Below are 14,604 nucleotides of genomic sequence, written 5' to 3'. Positions count from 1 at the left end.
ACAACATTATAAAACGATGCTGTGTACAAACAATTCAGTTGATATCGGTGAAATTAAGTCTGTAAAAACTACTTACCTAAGAACATAAAAATTACTTCATTTATACATTAATAATTGCATAAAGGTATCTTCTTTTCATATATATATGAAACTAAATAGCCAGAGCTAGAGATTGTGCTTTTAATTTCAGCAATTTTTAAATCAATCACTGAAGACAGACTCATTTTGAGTGCTTTATTAGATACTGCACTTACAAATCACAAGTTCTATGGGACTATGACTTTTGAAGATCCATTCACAACTTTCTTTTCTTAGCATAGAAAAAGGGCAAAATAAAGCCACCTGGGTAACTTATTTGGCAATAAAATAAAGGCAACATAGAAGCATACTTTTTATTTGTATTCTACGAAGAAATAAATTGTATGTGAAAATGTTTGAAAACTATGTTTGGATTTTTTAAGTAAAACAAACTCTTTTAAACCAATTCTTCCTTCTGAAAATGCATAGCGAAAAGATGCAAGTTTGCCCCATATATTTGGATCTTAGAAATTTTATGAGATATTTTAATAATTCCAATTAAGTCAAGATTTTATAAGGCAAAATTTGTGGTCAAGTCATAAGACTTTAAGATTAGCTATTGTAATTATAATCTAATTAGAATAATAACCCCTGGGTTCACCAAATATTTCCTATTTTAACACCTACTGCTTCTTGCTGATGTGTAATAAAAAAATACACTGTGGAACACAACAGATTCTTTATTCATACGATTTTATCATGATATGGTTACTCTGGAAAAGATCTCATATGGGATTATTTTAATTTCTCAATCACAAACTGAAGACTTATTAAACTATTTGATAAACAAAATACATCCATTCCCTTCTAAAACTTGCTAAGAAATATAACATGTCATACTAAAATTTCAAAGTTCACTAGAACAGTAAAATTATAATAGGTATAAATGATTTTATAATTGTAAAATTTTAAAAACTGGATTTTGATGTTTATTAAAATAAATATCCAAATATGATAATTAATTAGATAGCAGTAGCAAGTGTAAATTATGCTGGATTAGTACAAGGGCCATGGGAATTTCAATAGTATCAACCTCACAGGCTCTTCCAAAAGACGTTCAGATCATCACTATATTTTTTAAATACTGTTTTAGGAGGACCAGACTTCCCAAGACAGTAATTTAAAATGTATTAAAATTAAGCATATCCTATTTAGATGCAGAATGATACAGTATACAAGGCATACATTTATTTTATGATTATGACAAAAATGCCTTCCTTCAAAGAGTAATTCATTTAAATGATGAAAATTTTTGATTCCCATGGTTTTTGATAAATGAGGATTCTGAAAAGCAAATTAAAAAAATATATATCAGGTGTGTCTGGAACTTTTATTGAAAAAATATTCACTGCTTAAGCACTCTATTACTATAATCAGAAGGGTCTATAATATTGAAAATAAGTATTAGATTTTTTAAAGGTGAAATTGTTTGGACAGCATCTTATTGCCTCAGAGGCAAATAATCATTTGAAATGTAGCATATTTCAATAGAAAAAAATAAAAGCCAATATCGAAAATCTTTCTAATCATTTGTTTAAAAAACGAAATGTAGAGAGTCCCTAACAAAAGGATACCCTCAAGCTTATATTATTCAGACTTGCTTATTTAAGGTCCCATAAATAATGAAAGAAACCATTTGCACACAAACACCATGATACCAATGTTAAAATTTTGCAAAATTTTCACTGCAAAACAAAAGCAAAATAATCAAACTAAAAAATATAAACAGAAATAACAATATTTATCTTACATGCAATGGATAATGCATAGCATGACCAGACCCAAACAGCATGCATGGAGGAGGCATTATCAGGAAGAATTGTCAATATGAAGATCATGTCCCAATCCAACATATAAAGACACAGAGAAGAAAATAAAATCATAAAAGAAAAATGTCAATGCATAATTTGTACTTTTTAAATGGCAATCTGGCTGACCATTTTCTAAAAGACCCATCATAGGTTCAGAGACTGAAAAATTCAAAAGCACAATTTTCTAATAAGAAAGTACCAAGAGAGGCCAAAGAACTGAAATCTAGTCCCTTTATGCCCATTACTTTTGTTTAATATTCTAAATACAAGATAAAGTGCAATGTTAACAGTTTCAAATTGAAATAACTAGTAGTTAGTATTATTACAAATACTACATAGTTCAAAAAATATTTCCCAAATTGAGAAGTCTTGTGTGGTTGCTAGTTTGCCATTTAGGGTTTTCTTAGAATGAAAACAAAAATAAAACAAACTATTTTCAGTTTGTTTATTTTATAATTATATCATAATAGTTACATGCAATATTTGAGGTTGCTATAAAAATAAAAAGTCACTAAAATGCATGACTGCCAAAAGTATAATTTAAGATAATACATAAAAAGAAACATGCAAAGAGAGTAACAAAACAACTTAATATATGAAGAAAGGCATAAACATAATTTTAAGCTCTACAGGAATCAAGAAAGATATGAAGACTTTCGTATGCAACAACATGATATCAGATTGTCATAGAATTCTAGGCCTGGAAGGGAACTAAGTTTCTCAACTCGTCCAATGGCTCTGTACTTTAGAACAACTTGGGAATCTTAAAGATTATTCAAAGGCCTGGGTCGTATCACTGGCCAAATAAAATCAGAATTTTCAGGAAATGCAGCTGGGGATCAATATATATATATATATATATATATATATATATATATATATATATATATATATAATTTCCTAGTTGAAAAAATAATGATTAGTTCAATTCTACTGCTTTTTCAGATGAAGAAACTGAAGTATAACAGGGTTTAATTAACTACTCAAGGACACACTGGTGGCCGTTAGAACTAAACTAGAACTAGGTTCTATTAATTCATCTATCTCTTCTGAATATCACACTACTGCTCTATTATAATGGCACCAACTTTTTAAAAGAAATGGCAGGCTGACCTATAAAATCTTACATAATGTTGAATTCCTTTGGAATTCTGAAATTCTCTAAGCTGTAAAAAGTATTCTTTTGTGCTGATTTTTTCAGTGTAAGTATAGAACTATGCACACTTATGATAATCTTGAAGTTTTGTTGCCAACAGAGAGAATGTTTTGCAATAAGTTTTCCAGGCAATAAAAATTCAGACTATTTAACTGCAACTTTGGACATTTTTAATTAGCTTAAGGGGAATTTCTCTAACTTCTAATCCAAAATTACACTTTTAGAAATTCAAAGAAAGTTTGGTTTAAAATTTGTGGTTTATGGAAACTGCCACAAAGGAAATGCCTTTTTATTTCCACTTAGAAGTCAATTTTACAAGCAAATTGTTAGGATCACACAGATTTAACACTGATTTCACAACATTTAATAACATTCATTTTTCAGAAGCCATCTCATTATGATTACTCTGATTGTTAACATTATCATTACATAATTAACTTAGCAATCTTGAATTAGCTAATGCATACACTTTACCATCATTAATAACATTTTTGCTCTAGGATATTGAGAAATGATGCTCATCTGCATCTCATGCTCTGGAAGCTTACTGTCAGGAAAGGCAGCTTTAATCATAAGCTTTAAGAACAGAAGCTTAATTTCAACTCTGATTTAGCAATTTTGAAAGCATTGCTAAGTCTACCTTCATTCACAGTTACCTGGACATTGGGTCTCCTTTTTCTTAAATTAATTGTTGGTGTACCTACACCAATAGGCTGAAGCAACAGAAAAATGGTAATTGATCATAATGCATAGCAACATAAGTAAGGGTTCTATCCTATAATCAATTTTGGTCAGGTATTTCTTTGATCGGAAACAGGCCTGACATAGTTAGAATTTAAAATATTTGGTAGGTATAGAGTTCATGATGAGTCGATAAATAAAATGAAAGTTTAAAACTATTTTAAGTGAATAAAAACTGCCATGCTAATAAAAAATCATCTTTTAGGCAAAATGACTAACAATGTTTTCTTTTTCTAGAAAGGTATATATTTGGGCAGTGCAAAAAATGGTTGTCTCAGGTAAAATTTTCCACTGAGTCAAAAAAAAAAAAAAAAGAGATAGAAAAAGGAATTACTACAATTAACATGACCGAAATGTATAAAAAATAAATATTGCTAATGTACCCCCCTCAATTCATATATTGAAATCCTCACTCTCAAAGTTGATAGTATTAGGAGATGCGGGCTTTGGAAGGTGATTACGTCATGAGGGTGGAGTCCTCATGAATGTGATCAGCGCCCTTATAAAAGAAGCCCTAAAGGGACTTTGACCCTTCTTTCTCCATCTGAAGTTAGAGTGAAAAGATGGCTCTCTATGAGGAAAGAGGCCCTCACAAGACACTGACTGGTTTATGCCTTCATCTTGCACTCCCCAGCCTTCAGAACTGTGAGGTATAAATTTCTGTTTCTTTATAAGTCACCCAGTCTATAGTATTTTATTATAGTAGCCCAGAGGAACTAAGACAACTATGATAGGATATTAAAAAGTTTTAAACATTTGAAATTTGTGCTTTGTTTTCTGAAGTGATAACAAACGTTATACCTGTGGAACCAATGGAAAATTCAATCATAACTCTGTAGATTTATTTTGAATATTAACCTTAACAACATAGATTATGCACAATTTCCTATATACTAAATATTTCTTAGAATTGATCAAAATGAGATATCTAATGAGTAGACCTAATCTTGTTATTTCAATGACCCTAAATGGAAGAGATATAAAATACAATTTGGAATAAAGCAGGATATACAATTCAACATTTGTCAAAATGTGGTCATGGTGGCAGTAGCACACTTTGAGAAAATAAATAATGATTTCTTAGAAAATTTGATATGTGAAAAGTTCATAGTTATTTTATTTACTGATATTCTGGGGTTTTTAAAGGACACTCATCCTACCTTCTACAAAGTACACAATTATACTGAAATATTTTGAATTAAGATTGTAATATCAGGAAGAAAACACAAGGCATTGAGCAAGGAATACTTGTATAACATTTGTCTTTTAGCTTGTTAAAATAATAATGAGTACTAGGGATATAGCTTTATTTTCCTTCATTTGTATTAATGAATTTCTAAAACAATAAAATTAATTTTGTTAGCATACTAGGTGTTACCACACGGTCCTTTGTATTTGCCCATTTCCAAAACAGTTTTCTTATACTATATCATCCTTCTATGAGGTTCTAGTATCAGTCTATATAGCATAGTCCTTTACCCACAAAATAGAAATCATAATATTTAACCTGTTAATGATGAGAATTCACAAACATATTTAACTCATAAGCATGAATTTCAAAAATAAAGAATACACTGATTGTTTAGACATTTCTTTTTTCATGGTTTTCTGAAACAGTATTTGTCAAAATGTCTGTTACATATTTGCTTTAATAAAATCCAGTATAAAGATATGAAACGGTAATTTATAAATCTGGAAAGATATATCACCTGAGCTTTAATAAATATTTCTATAGAATTTATATTTTTATAATGTTAAGAATTTCAGTGAATAGTTTATTCTAAATATGAGTCTAAGTATAGGCAAATATAGGTTAACATCATTCAAATAGTAATAAAATATTTTCTACATAAATATTGGTTATTAGGAGAATATAGAAAAGGGTAAAACCTTTTTCAAATTATTACCTTTCTTTCACTATGAACCTAAATTTTTATTATCACTACATGATGGATTTGTATAGATCCATCATACATGCATTCTTCTTCTTCTTCTTCTTTTTTGTCTATGATATATTTTAGTTACTTTGGGGTTAAGATTTCCAATCATAAAAGTAGACATCCTTCAGCATATTACATTGGTATTGCTTTTAGACTGTTTTAGCTAGGAGAACGTATTGTAAAATGTACTAGATGTACAAAGACCAAATAACAATATGAAAAATTAAAAAAAAATTTAAAAAGATAAAAATGATAGGATTGCCAATTATAAACTCTATTAAGAGGAATTTAATATGACATGCTTTTAAAGAGCTGTGACAGTTTAATGACAATGTGAAAAAGTACCTATGCAAAATTTATATTAAAGTAATACATTTAAACATAATATAGGGTGATCAGCAGCTACATTTGTTGCAAATATTTATATAATGATGGATTTTATATGGAAATAAGTTCTAAAGTGAGAAAAATTAAAATAGAAGCATCAATTATATATTATTTAACATACTAAAATATAACAATTCATTTATTATACTTAATATGTTTTTGCACTCGATAGCAATGGTTCTTAATTATTGATTTGAACAATATTTAAATGACACAACTTTGTGTGTATATGTGTATTGACACATTTGTGTGTTTTCTAATTTATGAGTAACACTAAATATCCATAACTAGGGAGAAAGAAGTAGTATGCCTGCCTTAAAGGATTTCCAATATTATCTTTAAAGTGAAACAATAGGGGAATGCAGGTGTGGCCCTTGGCCCTGCTAAAAGGAAAAAATAAATCCGTCTATGGAATTTGAAGTACATGAGAGGTTCCCCTCCAGGGTGACCTTCTCTCTACCCACCCTCTTGGCTCACATGGATGGCAAGTTATAACTGGACTACAAGGACTAATATATTGTGCAGCCGGGAGGGGGACATGCCAAAAGAAAAACTCTGCTGGATCTAGAAAAAAATAAATAAATAAAGTGAAACAATAAAGATGCTTATAAAATTATATAAAATTTGCCTAATTTTACTGCTAGATAAATTTTGCTATTAATGCCTTGTGAAGCATTAATGAAAATTGAAATGAGTTGAATGAGATATTCTATGAAAATATTTTCTATCTTGAGAAAATAAATAGGTATAAGGATTGAGATAAAACGGTTCATCTACGGAATTTTATCACTTTGAGATTAACTCGCTGATTAATAAACACTTCCCATTTCTGAAGCTCATTGTGTGAATTTTACTTAATGACTTTGATATATATCTTTAAAGCGTGCCCTAAAGTGAAAAGAAAACTCTTCTGAGAGATGGAAAGCAGAGATAATAACGAGAAGAAAAGGGCAATGGAAAAATGTGGACTAGCCACAGAGGGACCTTACTAATGTTTATTAGTTTTCACAGCCATGTCTAGAGCAATATCCTTCATGTACCACACAGTCTCAAAGTTGAAAGTGGGATACATGAAATTGGGGCTCAAGAGGTGATAATGGCTATCTTTGAGACAGGAACATTAGTTCAGCTAAACTGGTAGGAGAAAATGAAACTCCTTCCACACTTTCATAAATTATTAATATAATCTGTGGTCTTGTCATCTGAGATTCACATTACAGACTGTTCTTTTATATCTAGTGCTACATAGTAGATTTTCAAACTATTCTATTAAGAACTTTAATCTTTAATTTTACACAACAATAATCACCATAAACAAATTATATACCAACCTTTGGCTGAAGATTTGGATGTAATAAAACATAACCATTAGGATCGATTGCAAAATAATAGCCATTGGGACACAGCTGAAAAATAATCAAAAAAAGCTTAGTGATCTCTGAGTCACAACTAGAAATCTACATTTTTTGAAAAAATATATATTTTTTAAATTTTATTTATTAAATACACATTTTATAGCATGTTGGAGGGTGTTGGAGGGTGATACTACAGTATCATTGTATTTTATTTTAAGGATGCTTTTTAACATTTAGTTCATTTGCTAAGATAACTGAACACAATTTTTGAGAATGACTTAAGTACTCATGGGCACACTAAGTTAGTAGAATTCTAAAATAGAAAAGGTACCAAAACAGTAAATTGCATCTTACGGTAAAACGTGGTGTCAGTCTTTTAATGTCTTCCAAAGACACATCGACTCCCATCACACCAAGAATCAGCTGGTTCTATAATAAGATAGCAAAAAGTTAGTACATTTTATGCCAAAATTTTACATATTTCTACATAATTGTTATATGGTCATCTTTTTGCTTTGATAATGGTTGTATTCCATATTAACTTAAACATATACATAGGGTGAGGCACTTCTGGTGTCAATTTACATGGATTCTCAGCTTTGTTTTCTACAACTTTAACATCATTATTAACTTGGCAAAGGAAATCTTGATGAATGGAACTAAAATAAAAAATATTTGTAAACATACATTTTTATGTGACGCTTCATGTGCCCTTTTTTTCTAATATTTATTTCTACTGCTATTGTACAGTCTGCAGTTCTAGCTGTGGATGTGTGTCTACGGATGTGAGTGTAGACTGATTTTGTGGTTTATTGTTAACACAATAAAGAAACCATAAGAATGTCCAATTAAACATTGTAAAATGTGGAATAAGAACACATTGGATTTTTTGCTGTAGATGGTACCTGTGTATGTGTAACTATTCTGAAAGTATGTGACCTTACTGGTAATAAAATCCTCAAAACGCAGTTTCTAGTTGCTGCTAATAACTTCTAAATACCAAACAACTAACATTATACTTTTAGTTGCAGGTTGATGAGGTTGTGTTGCAAATTGCTAACATAATCATCTATGGAAGATAAAGAGACACTTAAAATTTTGAGTCAGGAATTTTTGTTTCAAAGGGAATTATATAAATTATAAAATATAAATTGAAATGTGTTTACAAAGAAAATTATAAAAACACTTAAACCTGTAGGTGTAGATAGAGTGAGAAAGTTACATCAAAAACTATGTTCTTTTTCATGAACCAACCGAGATTTGTAAATACATATCAGGAGTTAGAGAATTACTCCTTTATGAGTTACAATATTTAGAACCCATAGATATTTTAAAATGTAATGGACACCCCCCAAAAGAAATAACTAATGTTTTCTATGGCCAAATTTTTAAAATAAGGAATTCAACTGAGATTTATGATAACTAGACAAACAATGTTTAAGTGCAATAGACTTCATTAAACCATAAACTGGAAATAAATATCCACTCAAATCAGAAATATCACCTACATTATAAAACAGGTTTCCAGTACTAAAAAATCTTAACTTCTGCAGTCTTACATTCCTCTGAATTAAGCTAAAAAATAGGAATATAATCCTATATTTAAATCAAAGTATTTAACAAATAAGAAACAAAATAAGTACAAGATATATATTTTCAAAACTTTTAAGTAGATGGTAGCGTTTTATAGCACTGACAATATTACCAGTGCTATAGAAATTAAGTACTTTTATGAAATTATTTTTACTATATCTTAAAAAATATAAAAAAACCCAAAGAGAACTATTAATTTAAATTAGATTCTTAAGTTACATGATGATTAAAAACTATAGTTTGTTTGTAGGGACTGATTCAATACATATACCTATGTGCCCTGATACAAACATCACCATGGTTTTGGTCTCTGGAGTTTTCTTTCTGAACTCCATGAATCTTCTCAGATGCATTTTTAAAATATGTACATCATATTACTGTCCGTTTATCATGTAATTACTCCCAGAGGCTGACTTTGTGTTCTCATCGGGTCATAGTTAAGTAGAGCTAAGTTGAGTCTTGGCTCCAGGGCAACAGAGAGCGTGACCCGTTTCCTTTTTCCCAGGTGGTTATCGCTTAGGCAGCTGTTGCCTTTGACCTCTGGCCGTACAAGACAGTTACATTCTATGTATTTTCTTATAGAAATATCTTATCCACATTGGACTTTAATGTCACAGTTTATCATTTATTATTATTCATTTTATCTATTAACTTTTAACCTTTAAGTTTGTCTTATTTTCAATTTGGCTGGTTACGTTGAAGACCGGAAGAGTTCCAGTAATGACAAGTCCCAGTTCCTAAAAATAGATTCAGAGAGAAAAAGCAAATTAAAATTACAATTTAAACTCTGTCATGTTGCCATAGCCTTTGATATCTGACACTGCATTTTATAGTTACTTTATACAGAGTCACAAAAAACTAGTAACTAATTCTGAATATCTATCAATGTTTATTTTTCTTTTAAATCAGTGAACATGTCTTGGAAATAATCTATTAGGCAGGACCTATTAGACATGTAATATCCAAAATAATACTCTGAGAGAATTACGAATACCTTAAAATGACAGATAATCAACTTATACAGTCAAAAGACTAAGCATTTCAGTAACTTTGACTCCCCGTTTCACAGTGATACTTCACCTAATATCAGGGCCTCCCTAAGAATGGTGATATTAAAATATTATTTTAAATGATTTATTTAACCTTCCTCTTTGTAGCTTCATTCTTAATTTTTTTAATGCCCTAAGCCAAAGACTTCATTCTAAATCACAAATGTTCAGCTAAATAACATGATAAATAGAAGAAACATGCCACTGATACTGCATTTCTGGGATATCCTAGGTAAATGCTGTGTTGTTCAAAAAGAAGTAATAATACTTCTAAATAGCCCTCTAAATAAACAGTACTTTTGGACAGAGTAAAATGATGTAGAAAAGACAACTGTAAGCATCAAATATGAAAGTCTAGTCATGGTGCAGTTTAGTATAACAAAAATAATTCATCTTATTATTCAGCATAAAGATAATTTCATATATTAAATAAATCTATGGAGATTAGTTGAAATAAACTGATTTTCAAGTCAGAGTTTGCTTTTTTTAATACTAACATTTATGACCATTACATATGTGTAAATATATAAATATAAATATATATAAACATTATTTCATGTCAAAACTACATTTTCAACAAAGTCACAAAACAATAATTTCTAGATTATTGCTTGAAATTTTGAATTTGCTAAGATGAGAAAATATTAGTAATTTTCTTGTGAGAAATGATTCCAAGTCCAAATCTGATAAACTCTGTTCTGATTCCAGAAACAGCACAGCCTCAGGAAGAAAATGTCTCAGAGAGGCTGTGGTTTATAATTGTTCACGTCGGAAGCCCAAACATAACGGAAACTGAATTAGGGAGGAGGGACTATCACAGAGAGGTCTCTTGCAGGACAAGATACCAAATTATCTGGGACAAAGTTAAGGAAACAACCACATGTAAGTGGGTGCATGATGACATACACATTGGCTCTTCAGTCCCAGGCAAGAACACTTGACAATGAAAACATCCTTAATTAAATATGTAAATTATTATTTCCAATGAATACCTTCTACCTCAATAAAGTCAGCCTATAGACTAATTCATAATAGTGTTATCCAAAACATAATTCCATGAAATTCTTTTGTGAGCATTTTATTAGATTATAATTTATAAGCATAGTTTTTAAAATGCTACCATGGTATAAGACAAAGTATATATGGATGCAATCTTTTTCTTTTCATCACTTTTGCATCTATACAGACTACCATAATTTGCTTCTAAAAATGCTAATTTATATACCCTAAAATGAGATACTAGATTATCAACATATTAGATTTAAGACAATTACAGATAAACTCATTGGTGCCCAACTGCTATTTTTTCCCCTTCATTTATTAAGCAGATGAAAAGATTATACTCTATTCCTGGGCACTACACATGTCTCTAGAGAATAAAAAGAGAAATAAACAAGATTTCTGCCTCTTGGAATTTATTTGATATTTATTTCCTGGAGGTCAATTCTTATCATACTTCTCTTTTTATATAAAGAGCCTCACTTTATCTTCCAATAAAAATGAACTTTCTGCCATATTGCTCCAGTCTTGTTTTTGTCCTTATTTCCCATTACCTCCAAAAGTGAACAATGTATCATTTCTTTAACATATCAGTACTTCCTTAAATTTTACATTATACCTGCTTTGTGTGATTTCACTTCTCATGACCAATTGCAGAAACCTTACCTTGACTCATAAAATGTCTCCATTTTTTTTAACCACAGCTCACTTTACTCTAAACGTTTGACTTCTTTATTTTGAAATTCCAGAGATCTTAGAGTTGTTCTCCTTATATTTATTACATTTGGTCTTAAAATATTTTTACCTTTTCCTTCTTAATACAACTGTTGATTTGACCAACATATATTTTGAATCTGCTGTGTGCAGACATTATAAACTAGAAATATATGATGGGTCACTTATCATTCTTAAACCAGTAAAAAGAATGCTTTATGTGTCCAATGAGTAGTCAATTCATGTGACCCATTTTTTTTTCTTTTTTCCTATTTAGTTTCTGCTTGTAGAACAGCACATTTAGAACCAACATTTTCTCCTAATGTTATTTGTGCTATCAGTAAGAACCTTACCAGCAATGCAGACATACTGGTTAATGAACTTCTGGTCATAGGAAATACAACAGGGCATAATTATTGACTCCTCCTATCACACACTGTCCTGTGATGGATTTGAAAAAGGGAAACATTTTGACCACAGCTTTAGATGACCATGTGACCTTAAGTAAATATGTGATGTCAAGAAGGAGCACTGGATAGGAATTTTAGCAAGGGTTTGAGGTAAGCAGGCTTCACTTTATCTTTCTTAGCATGCAAGCCTGCTGTCAAAATCCCTATTTTTCTTCTAACTTCCTGTATATGTTTATTTTATAAGAACCAAATGATAAGTAATTCTAAATGGAATACATTTTGCCCTATGGGTTCATCATTGCCTTCAGAAAAGTAGTTACAGCACATAACTGAACTCCAAGTAGGGAAAAGGTTATTGAATTAGCTTTTACTTTTTAGGACTTAGTTTTGATTCTCTCCAAATACACGATTTTAGTAAATCATTACTAAAGTCTTCTCATTAAGATTAAGCATATGAATAAATCTTGTGTGGTTATTACTTATAACTTTCATGTCATGAAAGTGAAAATTACACAAAGAAAGATCTTTCAACATCAGACCTATTGACATTTTGAGCTGGATAATTGTCATGTGTACGGGAAGGCAGCTGTCCCGTGTATTAGAGGATGTTCAGCAGCATCCCTGGCCTCTATCCACTTGATGCTAGTAGCAAGTCTTCCCCCACAAGCCATGACAATCTAAAATGTCTACCAGTATTTCCAAATAACCTGTGAGGGACACACTTACCCCTAGTTGAGAACCAGTGCCTTAAAATACAATGGAATACCCATACTAATGTGTTATTTCATACCACATTTGATCACCTCAACGAGATATTTCTATAAAAATCTTGGGGGTTGAATCTAATACAAGAGATTATAAATGAAGAGGTAATCATGTTTGTGATTTCAGTGTAGGATACAATTTTTTTGCCTATCTAAACTGCATGTACTTCTGAGTTTTGGTGGGTATGGCTACAGTTGTGGAGGCTAAACATGTTTCTACTAGGTGGCCTACGTTAAAAGTATTTTCTTCAGAATTGTTGTTCAAAATCTGCAGAAACAGTTTCAAATTCACATGACTTTCAGCATTGTTTTTTAAATTAAAAATTCAAAGTTACTGAAATGACCATAAATTCAATATTCTAAGGTTAGAAATTCTATGTTCTCAACGGATCAAGTAGAAAATAAAAATACTGCTAATTTACATTTGTGGTATTCTACTATATACTTACAAATCTAAATTTTTTTTTGTAAATTATCTAAATTCTAGTAAAGAAGCTTGTGACAGAAGGAATTTTGGAAAGGGATTAATGAAGAGGAAAAAAAGAAGTGTCACCTAGAAAGAAGTAGAAGTCAGCTATTTGCTTTTGTCATGACAATCTTTGGTTGCATAGCTCAACCTCTTACCAGTGCATCGAGGTACACATTTGTCCACTGGACTTGCTTAGCTTTGTCTCCTGCTAAAACCATTGGTCTTCCCAAAACATCCAAATATTCCTATTCATGAAAAAAAATTGTGGTTAAAACTAGGAATGCTGTGTTGAAAAAACAAATCTCCACAGAGGAAAACATACTCTAAAGTTAAAAATGAATATGGAATCAAAATTATTGAGAGTGAGGATATAGTCATTTAATTCCTACTGTGAGTACTCCATAAGTGTTATATCTACATGTTTGGAATCAACAATATTTGACTAATATTATTTGTACAATATATCTACCCCAGTTTTTTCTAGTAACAATCAGAACATTGTTTTTCTGAGTTACAGCCAATGATAAGTGAAATACGTTCCTTATGAATTGTTTCACGTTAATCTAAACTATTTAAGGCTTTGTGATTTACTGCATGGAATTGCACAAATTTGAAATAATAAAGCAGCCACATACTTGCTTTCATATCACAGATTGTTTGGCTGAAATTCAAAACAACATTTAAACACATCAAAAAATAAATGAAATACTGTGCCAAATCCAGACATCAGATACAAATGCAGCTGCTGTTTCATTTCAACATTCAATGTATTCAGTATTCATTCCACAAAAGCAATGCTATTTATGCTAAATTTTGACTTAGTCTATTTTATAGATCTTTAGCTATATTTAAAGTTGAGCAATGATTTTAATAGTAATTTATGAATAGTGAAAAATAATATATATTTAAATTGATTTATTCTTCAAAAAGTTACTTAACAGGCATGTTTTCAACTGAATGATGTTAGAAAAATCATCTCATTGTAACTTTATTTATGCAGATAAAGAGATTCACAGTGGTTACTTGGGAAGTATCTAAGTTCCAACTAGGTCCCTGCATAATTTGTCCAGAATAATTGTCGTTTAATTTTCCTTGTGGTACCTACAATCTGAAGAAACTCCTTTAAATTATATGCAAT

General features: G+C 30.4%; 1 protein-coding gene across 7 annotated transcripts in view; it reads right to left on the bottom strand.

The window, feature by feature from the left end:
- The window catches only part of CACNA2D1 (calcium voltage-gated channel auxiliary subunit alpha2delta 1), a 476,872-nt gene that overhangs the window by 47,191 nt on the left and 415,077 nt on the right, over window positions 1–14,604 (bottom strand). For 4 of the 7 annotated variants that reach the window (XM_076006477.1, XM_076006479.1, XM_076006478.1 and 1 more), the window contains exons 15-18: window positions 13,622–13,711; window positions 9,721–9,798; window positions 7,823–7,897; window positions 7,445–7,519 (exon numbers count right to left, since the gene is read on the bottom strand). In XM_076006477.1, the coding sequence (XP_075862592.1) occupies window positions 7,445–7,519; window positions 7,823–7,897; window positions 9,721–9,798; window positions 13,622–13,711 (318 nt within the window). Of the gene's footprint in view, window positions 1–3,701; window positions 3,759–7,444; window positions 7,520–7,822; window positions 7,898–9,720; window positions 9,799–13,621; window positions 13,712–14,604 lie in introns of all 7 variants that reach the window. The other 3 variants (XM_076006476.1, XM_020289801.2, XM_076006475.1) reach the window with 1 other exon arrangement.

This window comes from Microcebus murinus, chromosome 9 (assembly GCF_040939455.1).
Source record: "Microcebus murinus isolate Inina chromosome 9, M.murinus_Inina_mat1.0, whole genome shotgun sequence".
NCBI lineage: Eukaryota > Metazoa > Chordata > Mammalia > Primates > Cheirogaleidae > Microcebus > Microcebus murinus.
This window is presented reverse-complemented; position numbering and strand designations above follow the sequence as displayed.